General features: G+C 46.1%; 1 protein-coding gene across 5 annotated transcripts in view; it reads right to left on the bottom strand.

Moving 5' to 3' along the window:
- The window catches only part of YTHDC1 (YTH domain containing 1), a 274,467-nt gene that overhangs the window by 198,731 nt on the left and 57,890 nt on the right, over nt 1-17,846 (bottom strand). For all 5 annotated transcript variants that reach the window (XM_030190527.1, XM_030190528.1, XM_030190529.1 and 2 more), the window contains exon 4: nt 1,428-1,773. In XM_030190527.1, the coding sequence (XP_030046387.1) occupies nt 1,428-1,773 (346 nt within the window). The remainder of the gene's footprint in view (nt 1-1,427; nt 1,774-17,846) is intronic.

Below are 17,846 nucleotides of genomic sequence, written 5' to 3'. Positions count from 1 at the left end.
TATTGCAGGGGGAAGCGGGGAGCCATGTGTTTTGTGGGTTATTTATTTTTTCTAACGTGCCAGAAGCTTGGATTTATGCTGCAGGGAGAAGCGGGGAGCAGTATCACAACACGCTGTGCTGAGCCAATCTCAGTGCGTTTATCACAGCTATGGGCTGGGATTGGCTCAAGGTTTGTTTGTTTATAGTTTTTCCAAGCCCGCGCAGCCCTAACGAGAGGTGCAGACCTCTCGTTAGATTTCACAGCGTTTCAATCGCTTTCCCTGCGGTAAACCGATCGGAAAAGGTTAGTGCATGTCATTTCAACGGGGTTTGTAGAAGAATTGCTCAGCTGCATTCCGTTTTCGTTACCTGCTACTGTCGTCAGAAAATGGGCTTTAGTGCATGGAAAGGATAGGAAATTCTTCCTTGAGGGCTCATTTAACCATCAAAAACGTTTAGTGCATCTGGGCCCAAGTCTGTAGAAAAAAAAAAAAGACTTGCAGGTGGAGATCTGCATCTCTCAGGTGGCAAAGAAGGATCAGAGGATATGCCATAGGACTCCCCTGCTGAGGAGTACTGGGGGTCCTCATCCAAATCCCAGGAGAAGAGCCCTCAAAGTACTCCTCAAAGACTACTAGTTCTTTTTCTTGGCTACTTGGCAGTGTCTGCACCAGGGCTCCAAGGATGTCACCACTCATTTGTGAGACGATAATGTCCTGCATGGCCTTGGAGAAAAACAGTGACACTATTACAGGCTTAATGGTAGCACAATCTTTCTGTAATAATCAATCCCCCTGGCATTTCACTATTATGTGAGAAGAATGGACAGCAAGAGAAAATTCTAATAGTCAAGAGTTAGTTCTTGCTATACCCTCACACACTCAGAAAAGCCTCAACCAATTTTATCTCCTGGGTACCTAAATAATTTTTAATTGTAGTTTCTACCTCTCCTGGGCCATTCCTTCCTTCCTTTCCCCTCCATCAACCTGGTGCACTTCAGTAAGTCCACGGCATGTACCTAACCAACACACTAACTTTACAAAACCACAGCCTCTATACTACTACGTTTACAAATTTCTGTGAACAAAACGTGGCCCTACAAACTATTTTTGTATCATAATTCCACAAGTATTTTTTGAATACCTAAAATGCCAAACAGTGAGGAGACACAATTAACACTCAAATCAGTTTGGCATTTCAGGAAAAAGATTAAAAAACCCAGGAAACACCCAAATGTAAATATTTACAGGGGATATTACTTCCTGGTCAATATAAAGCAAAGGTTCATGCCATGGTGCCTCTCTCCCCTGGCAGACAGCACTCTTTTAGTAACAACCTTTTTAACACAGACATGCAAGTTGATCCCAAAAGTAGAAAAGTCTGCTATACGGAAAATTTTAAAATCTGTACACACAAGATGCCTACAAGATAAAAAAATAAAAATTACCTGATATGTCAGAGATGGAGCCTGATCTGACTGAATCTCCGTCTGTGAAGGACCCTGAATCAGAGTCAGAATCAGTAGCCTCACTTCGAGTGTCATAGTCATTTCCCTCCCTCTGATCTCTCTCTTCTTGATCGTATTCCTCATCTTCTTCACCTTCCTCTTCATCTTCTTCTTCTTCCTCCTCCTCCTCCTCCATGCCCTCCTCTTCAGCCTCACTATTACCTTGGTCATCAGAGGAGACGCTGCTGCCACTCTCCTGGTCTGAGCCATACTCATCTGAATTCACATCTTCTTTGGAAGAATGGCTGGATCTGCTTGTTCTTCTATCTATAGTATGCCTAATTTTCTGATATTTAAAGAATAAGTTAAGTCAGTCAGCCACCTTTAAATGTTTTAAGATGCTATTAACCTTGCCCCCACTCTATGACTAAAGTTGCCACTGCATCTTCCCTTGACTAGCCTAACAGCAAAGGTGAACATTACCCAACAGATCCATCAATGGAAAACAATCTGTGTGAGGAACCCTCCCCTCCCTCCCCTGTTCCAAACAAACACCAAATGAGGATGCTTTTCATTTCTTCCTATAAAACTTTGGCTCTTGAAATCACTAGAAACTAAAATTATCATTTCTTGTCAAATTTCCTTAAACTACCTCAGTGTTATAGAAGGGCCAACAGGGTAAAAAGATTTATACCAAATTCAATGACAGGCAATAAGAGCACCCCTATTTGACTAATAAAGAAAGCAGTAGGGCTTAATTCCCCATTACCAAGAGCAACAGAAAACTGGAGAAGGTATAGAAACCCACAGCAATTGGCTGGCTTCAGTGGGCGAGGAAGATTGTGGGAAAGGGGTGGGGCAACAAGAGTTCAGGAAGGATGAAAAGTGCAAAAAGCTATGCTCAATGATCCTACAGGTGTGTCATTTTTAAGCTGTCAGGTAGACACAGAAGGAGAAAGAAAAAGGAAAGGAAAGATGCAGAGTGGCCATTTTGGTATCTCCACAAAACTAATGCTGCTCCTTTGGATTAAGAATCCAGGCACTAATCATCAGTTTTAAAAAAAATAAGCTTTTTACGGTGGTACAAAAGACAGGAATGGGAGAATAACTACAAGTGGAGATAGAGAAGTCAAGCGACTGCAGGTCTCATGCACTAAACAGACACAGGGACCAAGATGCAGCATGTCACTGTGGATTGCCATGGCAGGGGTTGAGAGCACAGAAAATCCAGAGTGACACTCTGGGAAATTAAGGGAGCCAGTAAAAAAGTGTAGCCTCATGAAAACAATAGGTAACAGTGGCTCCAGCAGGAGGCCACAAAGTATCTCCTATGCAGAATGGAAAGGCAGCCTGGGGTCTGACACGTAGAGCATTGGGGATTTAGGGTAAGGCAGGAACAGTGCAAAGAAAATGAGGAAAAATTCAGTGAACCAACATCGGTAAACAAGGGCCTTCTGCAACCTTCTTGCCCTAAAAATCAATCAAGGGAGCAACACATAAGGCATAGTTGGCTTTGCAAAACCCATTCTGGCAGATGAGACCTCAGACATAGCCAGACAGAGCAGGATGCAGGCCACAGCAGGAGGTGGCCCTCTGCTGCTGAAGGGTCATAAGCAGTGAATGTCAGAAAGGAGCAGCAGAAGTTGCCCAAGATTTCAAGCACAAGCTCAGTTAGTGGGCAGGGAAGCAATGTGGACTTGCACGGGGGAGGATTGCATAAGCACTTGGCTGCAGCGAGATCTTTACCATCCAAGTTTAATGAATTTTTCTGGGTGCCAGAGCAGGATCAACTGTGGATCCCAAGGGACTGGACAGCCACTTGAGGCAAGAGATGGAAGGGCAGTTGGGTTTATGGATGATGTCAAGAGAACTCTGGGACAGGGAAAGTGATCGGTGCTATGGTGCACATGATCTTTTCTCCATAAGAACAATAAAAGTTGCCCTATTGGGTCAGACCAACGGTGCATCTAACCCAATATCCTGTTTCCAACAGTGACTAGTCTAGGTTACAAGTAAATGAAGATACATAGTCTTACGTGTGCGTCGTCATCCTCGACAGCCCAGGAAACCAGAACGTTTCCATAGAAAAAAAAACAGAAGTTTGTAGAGTGCTCGCCCGTGCAAGCCACAGCGCACCGCGCATGCGCAAGACGCTTCCCGCCCGCAACGCGTGACTGAACTAGTTATATAAAAAGCAAACAAGATAAAAACAGATAACTCCAATGGGGAGGAGGGATGGTTGTAAGAATATGGAGCCTGCTGTCCTCGGAGAATACCTGCTACAGGTATATAGCTTCATTTTCTCCGAGGACAAGCAGGCTCCATGTTCTTACATGTGGAATATCCCTAGCACCCAGGCTCACTCAAAACAATGAACATTGGTCAATTGGGCCTCGCAACAGCGAGGACATAACTGACATTGACCTGAAAAAAACACAACTTAAGTGAGAGTGCAGCCTGAAACAGAACAGAAATGGGCCTAAAAGGGTGGAGTTGGATTCTAAACCCCAAAGAGATTCTGTAACACCGACTGCCCAAACTGACTATCGCGTCGGGTATCCTGCTGAAGGCAGTAGTGAGATGTGAATGTGTGGACTGATGACCACGTTGCAGCCTTGCAAATCTTTTCAACAGAGGCAGACTTTAAGTGAGCCACTGACGCAGCCACGGCTCTTAACATTGTGAGCCGTGACATGGCCCTCTAAAGTCAGCCCGGCTTGAGCATAAGTGAAGGAAATGAAATCTGCTAGTCAATTGGAGATGGTGCGTTTTCCGATGGCAACTCCCATCCTGTTGGGATCAAAACAAATAAACAGCTGGGCGGACTGTCGATAGGGCTTTCTCCGCTCCACATAAAAGGCCAATGCTCTCTTACAGTCCAAGGTGTGCAATTTGCCCTCACCAGGGCAGGTGTGTGGACGGGGAAAAAATGTTGGCAAGACAATTGACTGGTTCAGATGGAAGTCCGACACCACCTTCGGCAAGAACTTAGGATGAGTGCGGAGAACTACTCTATGATGGAATTTAATATAAGGAGCATGGACTACCAGGGCTTGGAGCTCACCGATTCTACGAGCTGAAGTAACAGCCACCAAGAAAATGACCTTCCAGGTCAAGTACTTCAGATGGCAGGAATTCAGTGGCTCAAAAGGAGGCTTCATCAGTGGGTGAGAACGATGTTGAGATCCCATGACACTGGTGGAGGTTTGACAGGGGGCATTGAGAAAAGCAAACCTCTCATGAAGCGAACTACTAAAGGCTGTCCAGAGATAGGCTGACCTTCCACACGTTGATGATAAGCACTGATTGCACTAAGATGAACTCTTACTGAGTTAGTCTTAAGACCAGACTCTGATAAGTGTAGAAGGTATTCAAGCAGGGTCCGGGTAGGACAAGAAAAAGGATCTAGGGCCTTGCTGTCACACCAGATGGCAAACCTCCTCCATTTAAAAGAATAACTCCTTTTCGTGGAATCTTTCCTGTAAGCAAGCAAGACCCGGGAGACACCCTTTGAAAGACCTAAAGAGGCAACATCTAAGTTCTCAACATCCAGGCCATGAGACCCAGAGACTGGAGGTTGGGATGTAGACGTGACCCCTCGTTCTGAGTGATGAGGGTCAGAAAACACTTCAATCTCCACGGTTCTTCGGAGGACAAGTCCAGAAAAAGAGGAAACCAGATCTGACGGGGCCAGAAAGGTGCTATCAGAATCAAGGTTCCTCGGTCTTGCCTGAGTTTCAGGAAAGTCTTCCCTACTAAAGGTATGAGAGGATACGCATACAGAAGGCCTGTCCCCCAATGTAGGAGAAAAGCATCTGATGCGAGTCTGTCGTGGGCCTTAAGCCTGGAACAGAATTGAGGGCCGTTGTGATTGGTCTGAGTGGCAAAAGGATCCACCGAGGGGGTGCCCCACACTCGGAAGGTCTTGCGGACAACGTCCATGTTCAGAGACCACTCGTGAGGTTGCATTATCCTGCTCAACCTGTCGGCCAGACTGTTGTTTACGCCTGCCAGATACGTGGCTTGGAGAAACATGCCGTGCTGGTGCGCCCAAAGCCACATCCTGACGGCTTCCTGACATAGAGGGCGAGATCCGGTGCCCCCCTGCTTGTTGGTGTAATACATCGCAATCTGATTGTCTGTTTGAATTAGGATAATTTGATTGGACAGCCGGTCTCTGAAAGCCTTTAGAGCATTCCAGATCGCTTGTAATTCCAGGAGGTTGATCTGAAGACGTGTTTCCTGAAAAGACCAAACTCCTTCAGTGTGAAGCCCATCTACATGAGCTCCCCACCCCAGGAGGGATGCATCCGTCGTTAGCACTTTTTGTGGCAGAGGAATTTGGAATGGACGTCCCAAGGTCAGATTGGAGTGAATGGTCCACCACTGTAGGGAATTGCAAAAATCGGTGGAAAGATGGATGACATCCTCTAGATCCCCTGTAGCCTGACACCACTGGGAAGCTAGGGTCCATTGAGCTGATCTCATATGTAGACGTGCCATGGGAGTCACATGAACTGTGGAGGCCGTGTGGCCCAGAAGCCTCAACATCTGCCGAGCTGTGATCTGTTGAGATGTTCGAGCTGAGGACACTAAGGCCAGAACATTGTCTGCCCTCAGCTGGGGAAGATAAGCTCGAGACATCAGTGCTCCTATGAATTCCAACTTCTGTACTGGAATCAGGTGGGACTTGGGATAATTTATGACAAACCCCACCCAGCAGCTCGAGCAGTTGAATAGTAATCTGCATGGATCGTAGAACTCCTGCCTCCGAGGTGTTCTTCACCAGCCAATCGTCGAGATAAGGGAACACATGCACTCCCAGTCTGCGTAGCGATGCTGCGACAACTACCAAGCATTTTGTAAAGACCCTGGGCGCAGATGCGAGACCAAAGGGTAGTACACCGTACTGAAAACGCTGAGTTCCCAGTCGAAATTGGAGGTACTTCCTGTGATTTGGGAGCACCGACATGTGAGTGTAAGTGTCCTTTAAGTCCAGAGAGCATAGCCAATCGTTTTCCTGAATCATGGAAAGAAGGGTGCCCAGGGAAAGCATCCTAAACTTTTCTCGGACTAAGAATTTGTTCAGGGCCCTTAGGTCTAGGATGGGACGCATCCCCCTATTTTTTTTTGCACAAGGAAGTACCTGGAACAGAATCCCAGCCCTTCTTCCCCTGGTGGAACGGGTTCGAACGCATTGGCCTTTTAGAAGAGCGGAGAGTTCCTCTGCAAGTACCTGCTTGTGCTGAGAGCTGAAGGATTGAGCTTCTGGTGGGCAATTTGGAGGTTTTGATTACAGATTGAGAGCGTACCCTAACCGGACTATTTGAAGAACCCACCTGTCGGAGGTTATAAGAGGCCACCTTTTGTGAAAAAATATCAACCTCCCCCCAACAGGCAGATCGTCCGGCATGGATACTCTTACCTCGGCTATGCTGCTGTGGAGCCAGTCAAAAGCTCGTCCCTTGCTTTTGCTGGGGAGCCGGAGGGGCCTTTGGCGCACGCAGCTAATGAGAGCAAACCTGCTGGGAGCGATCTTGACCAGGCTGTCGAGAGGCAGGAGTGTACCTACGCCTATTATAGGAATAGGGAGCACTCCTCCCTCCCTCCAGAAAACCTCCTAGAAAAGGAGGTAGTAGCAGAAGGCGTCCGGCGGGAGAGAGAATCCATAGCATCATGATGCTTCTGGAAGGTATCGACCATATTCTCAACCTTCTCTCCAAAAAGGTTATCCCCCCAGCAAGGAACATCCGCCATTCGCTGCTGGGTCTTCTGATCCAGGTCCAAGACATGAAGCCATGAGTCTGCACATCACGATACGCTGAGCAGCTACTCGGGATGAAACATCAAAAGTGTCGTAAGCCCCCCTGGCCAGGAATTTGCGACACGCCTTCTGCAGCCTGACCACCTGGTGAAAAGGTTCAGCAAGCTCCGGAGGAAGAACTTCAACTAAACTGGACAGATGCTTCACCGAGTTCCGTAAGTGAATGCTGGTGTACAGCTGGTATGTTTGTTTCTTGGCGGCAAGCATTCCAGCCTGATACGTATGCCTCCCAAAAGAATCCAAGGTCCTAGACTCTCTGCCCGGGGGCGCCGAGGCATAGTCTCTAGTACTCTTGGCTCTTCTGAGAGCAGAGTCCACCACCATAGAATCGTGAGGAAGTTGGGCCTTCACCATCACAGGCTCACCATGGACTCTGTACTGGGACTCGGACTTCTTGTTGACAACTGAATTAGAGAGAGGGCAAGACAAATTCCGCCACAATGCTTCCCTGAGCATATTGTGCAGGGGGGCCATTGCAACCTCTGCAGACGGAGAAGGATAATCCAGGACCTCAAACATCTCAGCCCTGGGCTCATCCACAGCCTCCATGGAAAATGGAATGTCCTTAAACATTTCCCACCCAAAAGATGAAAAAGTAAGACTCTCAGGTGGAGATTATCTAACTTCAATAGGCGGAGTAAGATCAGAAGGAAGCCCCTGGGAGTCTTCTTCTGAAAAATACCTGGGGTCTTCCTCCTCTCCCCATGAGCGCTCCACTTCGGTATAAGACAGAAGCTCTCGAAGAGCAGCCCGAACCTGAGTCTGTCTCGACTTCGAGGATAGACGTCCTCGTGGGGGATATCGAGAAGTCGACCCCTGCCTGGACTCCAGCGAAGCTTCCTCCACCGACGTCAAGGGAGAGTCAACACGGGTGGTAACCGGCCCCCTCACAGGAGATGGACCAGACACCGTCTCAGCAGTAAGTACGAGAGGCGCAAGCACCCCCGGTACCAAAGCAGACTGATGGAGCAGTCCTTCCAGAAGCTCTGGAAGAATGGCCCGGAGACGCTCACTGAGAGCTGCCATCGGAAAAGGCTGTGGGGCTGGTGCAGAAGTCGGTGCCAGAATCTGAAGGGGCTCGAGAGCCAGTACCAGGCTGCTGGACAACCGATGCATCGGCACCTCCTGAATGGAGAGTGAGCAGTCCTCCCGGCGCCAACGCTTCTCGGGTGCCGACTCCCTCGGCTCCCCAGAGCTCCTGGTACCATGAGAAGGAGATCGATGATGGTGCTTCTTCGCCTTTGCTCGACGCCCGTCATCGACACTCCTTGGTACCGATGAGGACGTGGAATCCTCACGGTCGGTCCCGGGGGGGGGGGGGGGGGGGGCCTGCATAGCAGTAGGCCTCGAGACGGGTGGAGACCCACTCGATGCCTCACTGCTCCCAGCTTGAAGTGGTCTTTCGGCACCCATTACCTGGACTCTCGGTGCTGCTTTCCTCGACGTTGACGACCTCGGTACCGATGCCGACGTCGAAGGACCGGACCGATCTGAAAAAAGTCTCTCGCGCTGAGCCTCTCGAGCTACCTGGGTCCTCTTCTTCATTAACTTACAAAACTTGCAAGCAGCCAGAAGATGATCGGCCCCGACGCACTGGAGACACCACGCATGAGGGTCGGTAGACGAGATAGTCCGGTTGCAGCGAGTACAGCGCTTAAAGCCATTGGGAGTCCTTGATGACATGGGCAGAAAAATAGCGTCCGCAAAATCAAACAGCTCGATCGTGCCAATTGAAAAGTCACAAAAAGAAGGAAAAAAAAGACGCGGCCACAACGAAAAAGAAAGGAAACTTTAAAAATTTGAGGAAATCTAAAGAAATTAGGGAAACTTTTTCTTCTTTTTAATATATATCTGAAGAAAACTACTAAAACACGAAGGAAAAGGGGCTCGATAAACGCGAATACGTTCTCCTGGGCCGAATGAGGAGAAGTTGAAAAACACTACTCACTCACGAAGTGGATGAAAAAGAACTAGTTCAGTCACGCTCGCGTTGCGGGCGGGAAGCGACTCGCAAATGCGCGGTGCGCTCAGGCCCGCGTGGGCGAGAACTCTACAAACTTCTGTTTTTTTCTATGGAAAAGTTCTGGTTTCCTGGGCCGTTGCAGATGACGACCCACACGTAAGAATATGGAGCCTGCTTGTCCTTGGAGAATTATTATTACATTTGTATCCCGCGCTTTCCCACTTAAAGCAGGTTCAATGCGGCTTACATAGTAATAGGAGTACAAAATATTGTTAGAGAGGATAAAAGTTAAGTATACCAGAATAATAGAAGAGATGAGTAGGTACCAGAATAAAAGAAGAGATGAATAGGTAGAGATAGGCAATGAAGAGGGGAGTAAGGTGGGAGATATAGTCTGGGTCAATGTCGTTATCATATGGGTATATATTAGGTAGATGAGTTCATAAGATTAGTCTGGGTCATTTGGATAGGCTTGCTTGAATAAATGGGTTTTTAGTGCTTTCCGGAAGGGTAGGTAGTCATAGATTGATCGGATAGATCTGGGGAGGGCATTCCAGAGTTGGCTGCCTAGGAAGGAAAAGTTGGATCCATAATAGGTTTTGTACTTGACTCCTTTCCAATTGGGGTAATGCAGGTTGAGGTAATTTCGTGAAGATTCAGACTTGTTTCTGGTAGGAAGGTCAATCAGATTGAGCATATATCCCGGAGATTCACCATGGATAATTTTGTTGATTACTGTGTGGACCTTGAAGTTGATTCGCTCTTTGATAGGGAACCAGTGAAGTTTTGCACGGAGAGGGGTTGCGCATTCAAAACGTGATTTGCCAAAAATGAGTCTTGCTGCTGTATTTTGGGCCGTTTGAAGTTTCTTTAGGATATGGGCCTTGCAGCCTAAGAAAATGCTATTACAGTAGTCAACATGGGTAAGTACCATGGATTCCACCAAATTCCAGAAAGTTTCCAGGGGGAGATAGGGTTTAACGCGTTTCAGTATCCACATCATATTGAACGTTTTCTTTGTAATGGATATAGCATGGTTTGCAAGTGAAAGGTGGTTGTCTAGTATCACTCCAAGGATTTTCAGGTTGTCGGAAATGGGGATTGTGATGTCTGAGCTTATAAGAATAGATGGGAGGGGCGCAGAGTGTTGAGATGAGAGGATTAAGCATTGTGTCTTTTCTTTGTTCCAATTTCATCATGAAGGCGTTGGCCCAAGAGGTCAAGACGTTCATGTCCGTGGATATTTTGTCAGAGATTTCAGTAAGATTAGATTTGAATGGGAGGAATATGGTGACGTCATCAGCATAAATGAAAGGGTTGAGACCATGTCTGAATAGAGCTTTGGCAAGTGGGATCATCATAAGATTGAAGAGTAACGGCGATAAAGGGGATCCTTGAGGTACACCGCAATTTGGTGTCCAGGGAGATGAGATAGTTGAGGATGATTTAACTTGGTAAGATCTTAAGGTGATGAAGTCTTTTATCCAAGTAATGATATTTCCACCGATTCCAAGTTTGTCCAGTAGTTTGGTTAGAATATTATTTATTTACCATATCAAATGCACTGGATAAATCGAATTGTAGAAGGAGGATGTTTCCAAATGAAATTTCTTGTTTGAATTTGGATATTAGGGTGAGTAGGACGGTTTCAGTACTGTGGACTAGGCGGAAACCCGATTGTGACTCAAGCAGAATGGAGAATTTTTGTATTTAGTTGTTGATTTGAGAGGTCACCCTGTTTTCCATCAATTTAATTAGCAGAGGAATGGAGGCGACAGGGCGGTAGTTGGTGACGTCACTCGCTGGTTTCTTGGGGTTTTTAGGTATTGGTGTAAGTAGTATGTTGCCATGTCCAGTAGGGAATAAACCTTGCTGTAGCAAGAAATTTAGGTGGGAGGTGAAATCTATGATAAAGCGTTCTGGGGCATCTTTCATTAGGTAGTTGGGACATGGGTCGAGATGGCAGTGAGATTTGGAAAGTTTGGTGATTGCCATAGAAACTTCTTTGGTGGTGAGGAGGGTGAAATTTGTCCATGAACGATCGACTGGAATTTCATCTCTGCAGGGGTCCAGTTCATCAAGAAAGGAATCAATATTTGCAGTCTTGGGGAATCGTACTGCAAAGATTGGCAAGTTTGTCGTTGAGGTGTTTTGGCCAGCTGGTTAGCAGATGGGCAATTTGAGGAAGATGATGTAACTGGGTTGGTGTTAAGAAGATTCTTTATGAATTGATTTTTTTATGTCTGAGCCGCTGGTTACAATTGTTTGTGTGTAGTAGGATCTCTTGGCTCTTTTAATGGCATTTTTGTAGTTCCTGTGTGACTGCTTCCATGCGTTGTAGGTGAGGTTGTCTTATGATTTACTCCATGCTTTTTCTAGTTTCCTGGTTTGTGATTTTAGGGGTTTTAGTAGTTCATTAAACCAAGGTGACGGGTTGCGTCTGTGTAGAGTTTTAGTACGTAATGGGGCTATTTCGTCCAGTATAATTTTGCATCTGTTGTCCCATTCAGTGAGGAAGAAGTTTGATTTAGGTTGTGTAGACCAGTTGTTGTTGTATATTTGTTGCCAAAACCTTTCCTTGTCAATCCGACCTCTAGTGATGATTGTTACAGGGTCTTGCTTTATAGGCTGGCCCTTTTTACGCCAGTGCAGGGATAGTGTCGCTTTATGATGATCTGACCAGGGGTGGCAGACCAGTTGATACCAGAAATGTAGATGTTATGACTCGTAGAGAATTTGTAAGAAAAGATGTTGAGCGAGTGACCTTTATTGTGGGTAGGTTGTATAGAAGGGAGGTCAAAGTTACAAAGATGAAGAAGATCCTTGCATTCGTGAGCGTGAGCAGAGTTGGGATCCTCTAAAAGTAGATTCAAGTCCCCAAATAATAATAGATTGGAATTATTGGTGCATACATTTGATGTAATGTATATAACCTGTAAAATAGGATACAGGTTAGGTGGTCACATAACATGGGACTTTGAAGTTTGATTGACGCAATTTCAAGTTGTGGGGCAACGGTTTCAGACATGGGTTCAACGGAGAAGCTTGATTTGTAGATAAGCGCTATGCCTCCACTTCTCCTCTCCTTCCTGGACCAGTGTAAGATTTTATAGCCAGGGAAGGGTGTACTTGGAAGGGTGTCAAAAAGTATCACAATTCCATGTTACTTAACCACAAGGATAGGAAGTGGCTTTCTCCACGCTTAGCTTAACAGTTTATTATCTTTTCCTACAGGAATTTATCCAAACCTTTCTGAAACCCAGCTATATTTACTGCTTTTACCACTTGTCCAGCAAAGTGTTCTAGAGTTTAACCAGGACAGTCATATGAAATTGGGGCTTAGGGCCCAGGGCCTATTGGCATGCCTTAGGAATACAGAAGGGGTTCTGGGACATAAGATGTGGTGACTGAGTAGGGCCATCCCGATACCATGCCAATGGTATGGAGTCGATGGAATGTCATGCTGAAAGTGCCTAGTCCAATACCAGTTACCTGGGAAGAGGACAAGGGCAAGGGAGGGGTATGGATGGAAAGGCTCATCAGGGAGGCAGGTAAGACTGGATGATAAGGAGTTCCACCACTGGTTCTCACAACTGTTTATTTTGCAGTCGAAGTGGCTCCCTTGGTGGCAGCAGAGATGGTCCTCCTGGTATTTGCCAGGAAACTGCAAACCAGACAAACTTGTCTGCTGAGATACCAGACACATCCAGTGGGCCCACCAGATACATTTTATCTTTCTGGTATCTCAGCTGAAGTTATGGTTGTACACCTAGTTGGCTTGCAGAAAGACATCACTTTTTTATATCAGTGCAGATGGCAATTGGACAGCTCATAGACAAATTTATTGCAGAGATTTATAAAAGGGCAGTGGCAGGTCACATCACCAGTCTCTTCATCTCTTTTAAATGCTAAATTTAAAGGGTAGGACAGTCTTGTTAAGGAGATGCTGAAGGGCGATACAGGTTACAGTGTAAGATGCTAGGTGCGCCATTACCTACTAGCACATGTGTGCAGTTCAAAGTTTGAGGTGGTGCTCTTTCAGGCTGCTTTTTTTCTAGCTTTTCCATGCCTTGAGATTGGGGAAGCCGGTAGTGGAATTGAAGGCGATAGTATCTACAAGAAACTTGTTATGGCAGTGTATGGGTGGAGTGGAATCGGATCAGGTTGTGACTGCACAAGTCAGACACATAAGATCACAAAAGGACCTTATTGTTAGGTCAGATGGAGGAGTCCATTGAGGGAGAAGAGATTCTGTTGCATACCGATGCTTCCCCACTCAGTTTTTGGTGGTAATAGGAAAGGCTTTAACAACCTTCTCATGGACTGTAAATTATTTTTTCTACTGGGCTGGTCAGCAAGCAGTTGCTTGCTGGGACCTCATTTAGGCTTGACAGCTTAAGGAGTCATGATACTATGGCTAGGAAAATAAAGAATGGTGTAGTATCAGATGCTTCTTTTTCTTCATTATCAGAATACCTGTTCTGTGATCCCCGAGGTGTTTACAAGTTCACCTTAGAAGAAAACTTGACAAAATGGACTTATAAACAATCGCTAATGGCAGAGGAGCGAAAACTCTGGGCAAAATGGTGCAGATACAGGGGGAAGGGCTGCCCCAACATCCCAACGCTTTGACACAGGAGGAGCCTCCGGGAAAGAGAAAGCCAGTAATAGCGGCTCCAATGATTTTCCCGCCAAAAAACAGCAACCGAGACTTCGAGCACATTGTCCCGCCAAGGCCTGCGCCCCCGACTCCTCCTAGCCCAAGTGGGCTTTGCCTCCAGGGACCCCCTGCCACACCAAACTCCAACACTGAAGCCTCTGCCACCGCTGAAACCTCCAAACTGCCCTCAGTTGCGTCTTCACACATCATGCACAAGCCGCTAAGGGAAGAAAGACATAGCATGCTGTACACACTGCACAGCGCTGCATCTTCGCAGATGAAGCCGCCATGATCCCCCGATGCCACAAGGGAACCACCCCACTGACCAAGCCCCGGTAGAACTGCTCTTTGGGAATGGTCTGGAGCAGATGCTAAGGAAGTGGAACTTTATGGTATATTTAAATTTTCTATACCACCCAAACTTGATAGTAGAATTGAGCGGTGTACCATCAAAATTAAAAATCCAAAAGATAGAAAAAAAAACTACCAAATGTGATAGTGCAGAAAACATGCGCACAAAGACATAGAACACATCCAAAACATATTATATAAAAAGAAAGAAAACAAAAATTACATCAATAAATAACTAAAATCACAGGAAAGCTGTTTTCCAAAAGGAAAGCCCTCACTTGTCTCCCTGGTCAGTGCCAAATACCTGCCCAAAAAGCCATGTCTTTAGCTCAGTTTTAAATTCTTTCAATGAGGGGTTACCACAAAGAGTCAATGGCAAATTATTCCAGGCGGTGGGGGCCAAGAAATAGAAAGCGGAATGCCTTGAACATACCAGTCTTGCTCATTTGGATCCAGGGAGGATCTGGTGATAATCATTAACAGACTGGACAACTCATGCCTGAGTATAGGGAAGGGAATAATAAGAGCAGCTAGATAATCTGGGAAGCCCATTTTAAATACTTTGAAAGTAAGAAATACAACTTTATAAATAATTCTGTGTGTAACAGGCAACCAATGATAGGTTCCCAGAGGTTTACATTTTGCCATTTGGATATTGTTCCATGACACTGTCTTATGGATCAATAGAAATCAAACAAAATAAAACATGGAAAAGAAAATAAGATGATACCTTTTTTATTGGACATAACTTAATACATTTCTTGATTAGCTTCCAATGTGGTATATATCATTCAGTGTAAAAAATGTAACGAAGGATGCTATATTGGAGAAACAGGCCAGATGCTTAAGACAAGATTCAATTTACATAGACATCATATGAACAATACAGCCAGTAGGGCCCCCACCCCGGTGGGACAGCACTTCACAGAACCAGGACACTGTACCAGTGATTTCACAGTGAGAATACTGAAAGGTAACTTTAAAACCATACAAGAACGTAAGACCTTTGAAGTCAGAATGATTGAATATTTTAACACCCAACAGAAAGGACTTAACAAGGACCTGGGTTCCTAGCCCATTATAAAGCATAAAGCTGTATTTCTCTGTTGATCACCCCACCCCTCACCTATCCACACCCATCCTGTTAGATATCAATGATATGCTTGATGTCCCCATGCATACCTCCTACCCACCCCCATCCTCCCACCCTGTCAGACTGTCATAGTATGCGTGAATGTTTCACTTATTTACACTGTCAGCTAGCACATTTGCTTATTTCCGATCTGACGAAGAAGGGCAACCTTCGAAAGCTAATCAAGAAATTATTAAGTTATGTCCAATAAAAAGGTATCATCTTATTTTCTTTTCCATGTTTTATTTTGTTTGATTCTATTGATACCTTAAGAGTGGGACTAACACGGCTACCACACTCCTCTTCTTATGGATCAGAAACAGCTGACCAGAAGCTAATTAAGGTTAACAAGAAAATTGGGAGATTGGTTGAAGAGCTGGGGGTAGGCAAATCAGATATAGAGTGGGTTGACATAGTATGAAGATTGATGTAGAACGAAATGGTAAAATTATACTTTACCTGATCATTTTCTCTCTTTTAGTCACAGCAGATGAATCCAGAAACTGGTGGGTTGTATCCGTCTAACAGCAAATGGAGATAGAGAAACTGAACTGAAGGGAGTGATTTTTAGACAGACAGCCCCTCAGTCGATTAGTATATGTCCCATCACAAAGCAGAAGAAAAAAAGGAATGAACACTGAAAACCTTCCTCACAAACTCACAACCACAAACCAGCAGTCTAAAACATAAATAAATGCAACGGCATTTGAACCGTAATTGATGTGTTTTTTATATTTTTGTAAAGGGAACACCGAACCTAAAAGAGTGTGCACAAAACTCTTGACCACAAGCCACTGCAAATAAAAAAAATACGCGGCTGAAATCATGGTGGTATCCTGGATTCATATGCTGCGAATAAAAGAAAATAAATTATCAGGTAAGGCATAATTTCACCTTCCTTAGCCTCTGCAGCAAATGAATCCAGAAACTGGTGATATGTACCAAAGCAATCCCTAAATAGGGTGGGAAACCACCGCTCCCCGAGACAAAACTGCCGCTCCAAAACGAGTGTCGGCCCGTGCAGCCACATCCACTCTGTAATGCTCTGAAAAGGTAAGCAATGAAGCCCAAACAGCCTCCTAACAAACTTCATCCAATGGAAGAACACCCATTTATGCCCAAGAGGTCGACTGGGCCCCAAGTAGAATGAGCACACAGCCCCTCCGGTGGAGATAGACCAGCCAACATGTAAGCCAACGCAACGCAATTGCCTCCATAAGCCAATGACACTGTTGTGCCCCATCATGAACCTGAGAGTAGCACATAAAGATGATCAGAGAATCGAAATTCATTGGACATCTGCAAACACCAAAGAAGAACTATCAGAACGTCCGGCAGTCGATGAGTCACAAAATCCGTAGGGTAATCGTCCTTCCGAAACAAAGGAAGGGAGACTGAGTAAGATGGAATGCTGAAACAACCTTTGGCAGAAAAGATGGCATTGTACACAAGATTACACCAGCCTCAGAAAAATGTAGAAAAGGATCCCATCATGACAAAGCCTGAATCTCCAAGATTCATTGGGCTGACGCCACAGCCACCAAGACCACCACTTTTAGGGAAAGATCTTAATCCGACGCCCTGCACAAAGGTTCAAAGAGTGCTGCCAGCATTGCCTGGAGAACCAAACTGTGACACAGAAGCCATAGGTGAAGGGACCCTCACACACACAAAAAAAAAATTGCACCACATCCAGATAAGCCGCCAGGGAAGATCCCAACAGATGCCCTCGGTAGCAGGCAAGAGCCACCACCTGAACCTGGAAGGAATTAAAGGCCAAACTCTTCTGCAGCTCCTCCTGTGGGAAGTCCAACATTTGGGAAACCGAAGCTCCCAAAGGCGTAGCTCACACCACAAAGGTGTGCCGCACCCGCTCATACGCTGTTGTCGTAGACCTCTTATGAGCCTGAAGTAAAGCAGCAATCACTGCATCCGAATAGCCCTTTTTTCTCAACCTGGACCTCTCAAGAGCCAGGCCATAAGACCAAAGCGGGAGGGGTCCTCCATCAGCAAAGGACCCTGATCTGGCTACACAGGAAGCTGAAAAGGAGGCGCCACCAGCATCTTCACCAAGTCCGCGTACCAAGGGCACTGCGACCCAGGTCCCAGGGTCGGCCGATTCTGTGCAGAACCCAGCCATTGAGGGGCCATGGAGGGAAGACATACAGCAGAGCCGACTCCAGCCATAGCTTCAGCAAGGCAATCAGGCCTGAGGATCCGAGCTGTTTTCTTCTGCTGAAGAGCCGGGCCACCTTTGCATTCTCCCGCAATGCCATAAGATCAACCGCCGGGTTTCCCCTCCGTTGAAAAATCTGGAGAAATGCCTGATCTAACAACTCCCATTCCACCTCATCCAGGAGATGGCGCCTGAGAAGTCCACTTGAACATGACCCGCGATGTGAGCCATAGACACTGAACATGGGCCTCCGCCCACTCCATGATCCGGCAAGCCTCGGATAGACTTGTTCTGCTCTGCCAATTGATATACA

This window comes from Microcaecilia unicolor, chromosome 2 (genome assembly GCF_901765095.1).
Source record: "Microcaecilia unicolor chromosome 2, aMicUni1.1, whole genome shotgun sequence".
Taxonomy (NCBI): domain Eukaryota; kingdom Metazoa; phylum Chordata; class Amphibia; order Gymnophiona; family Siphonopidae; genus Microcaecilia; species Microcaecilia unicolor.
This window is presented reverse-complemented; position numbering and strand designations above follow the sequence as displayed.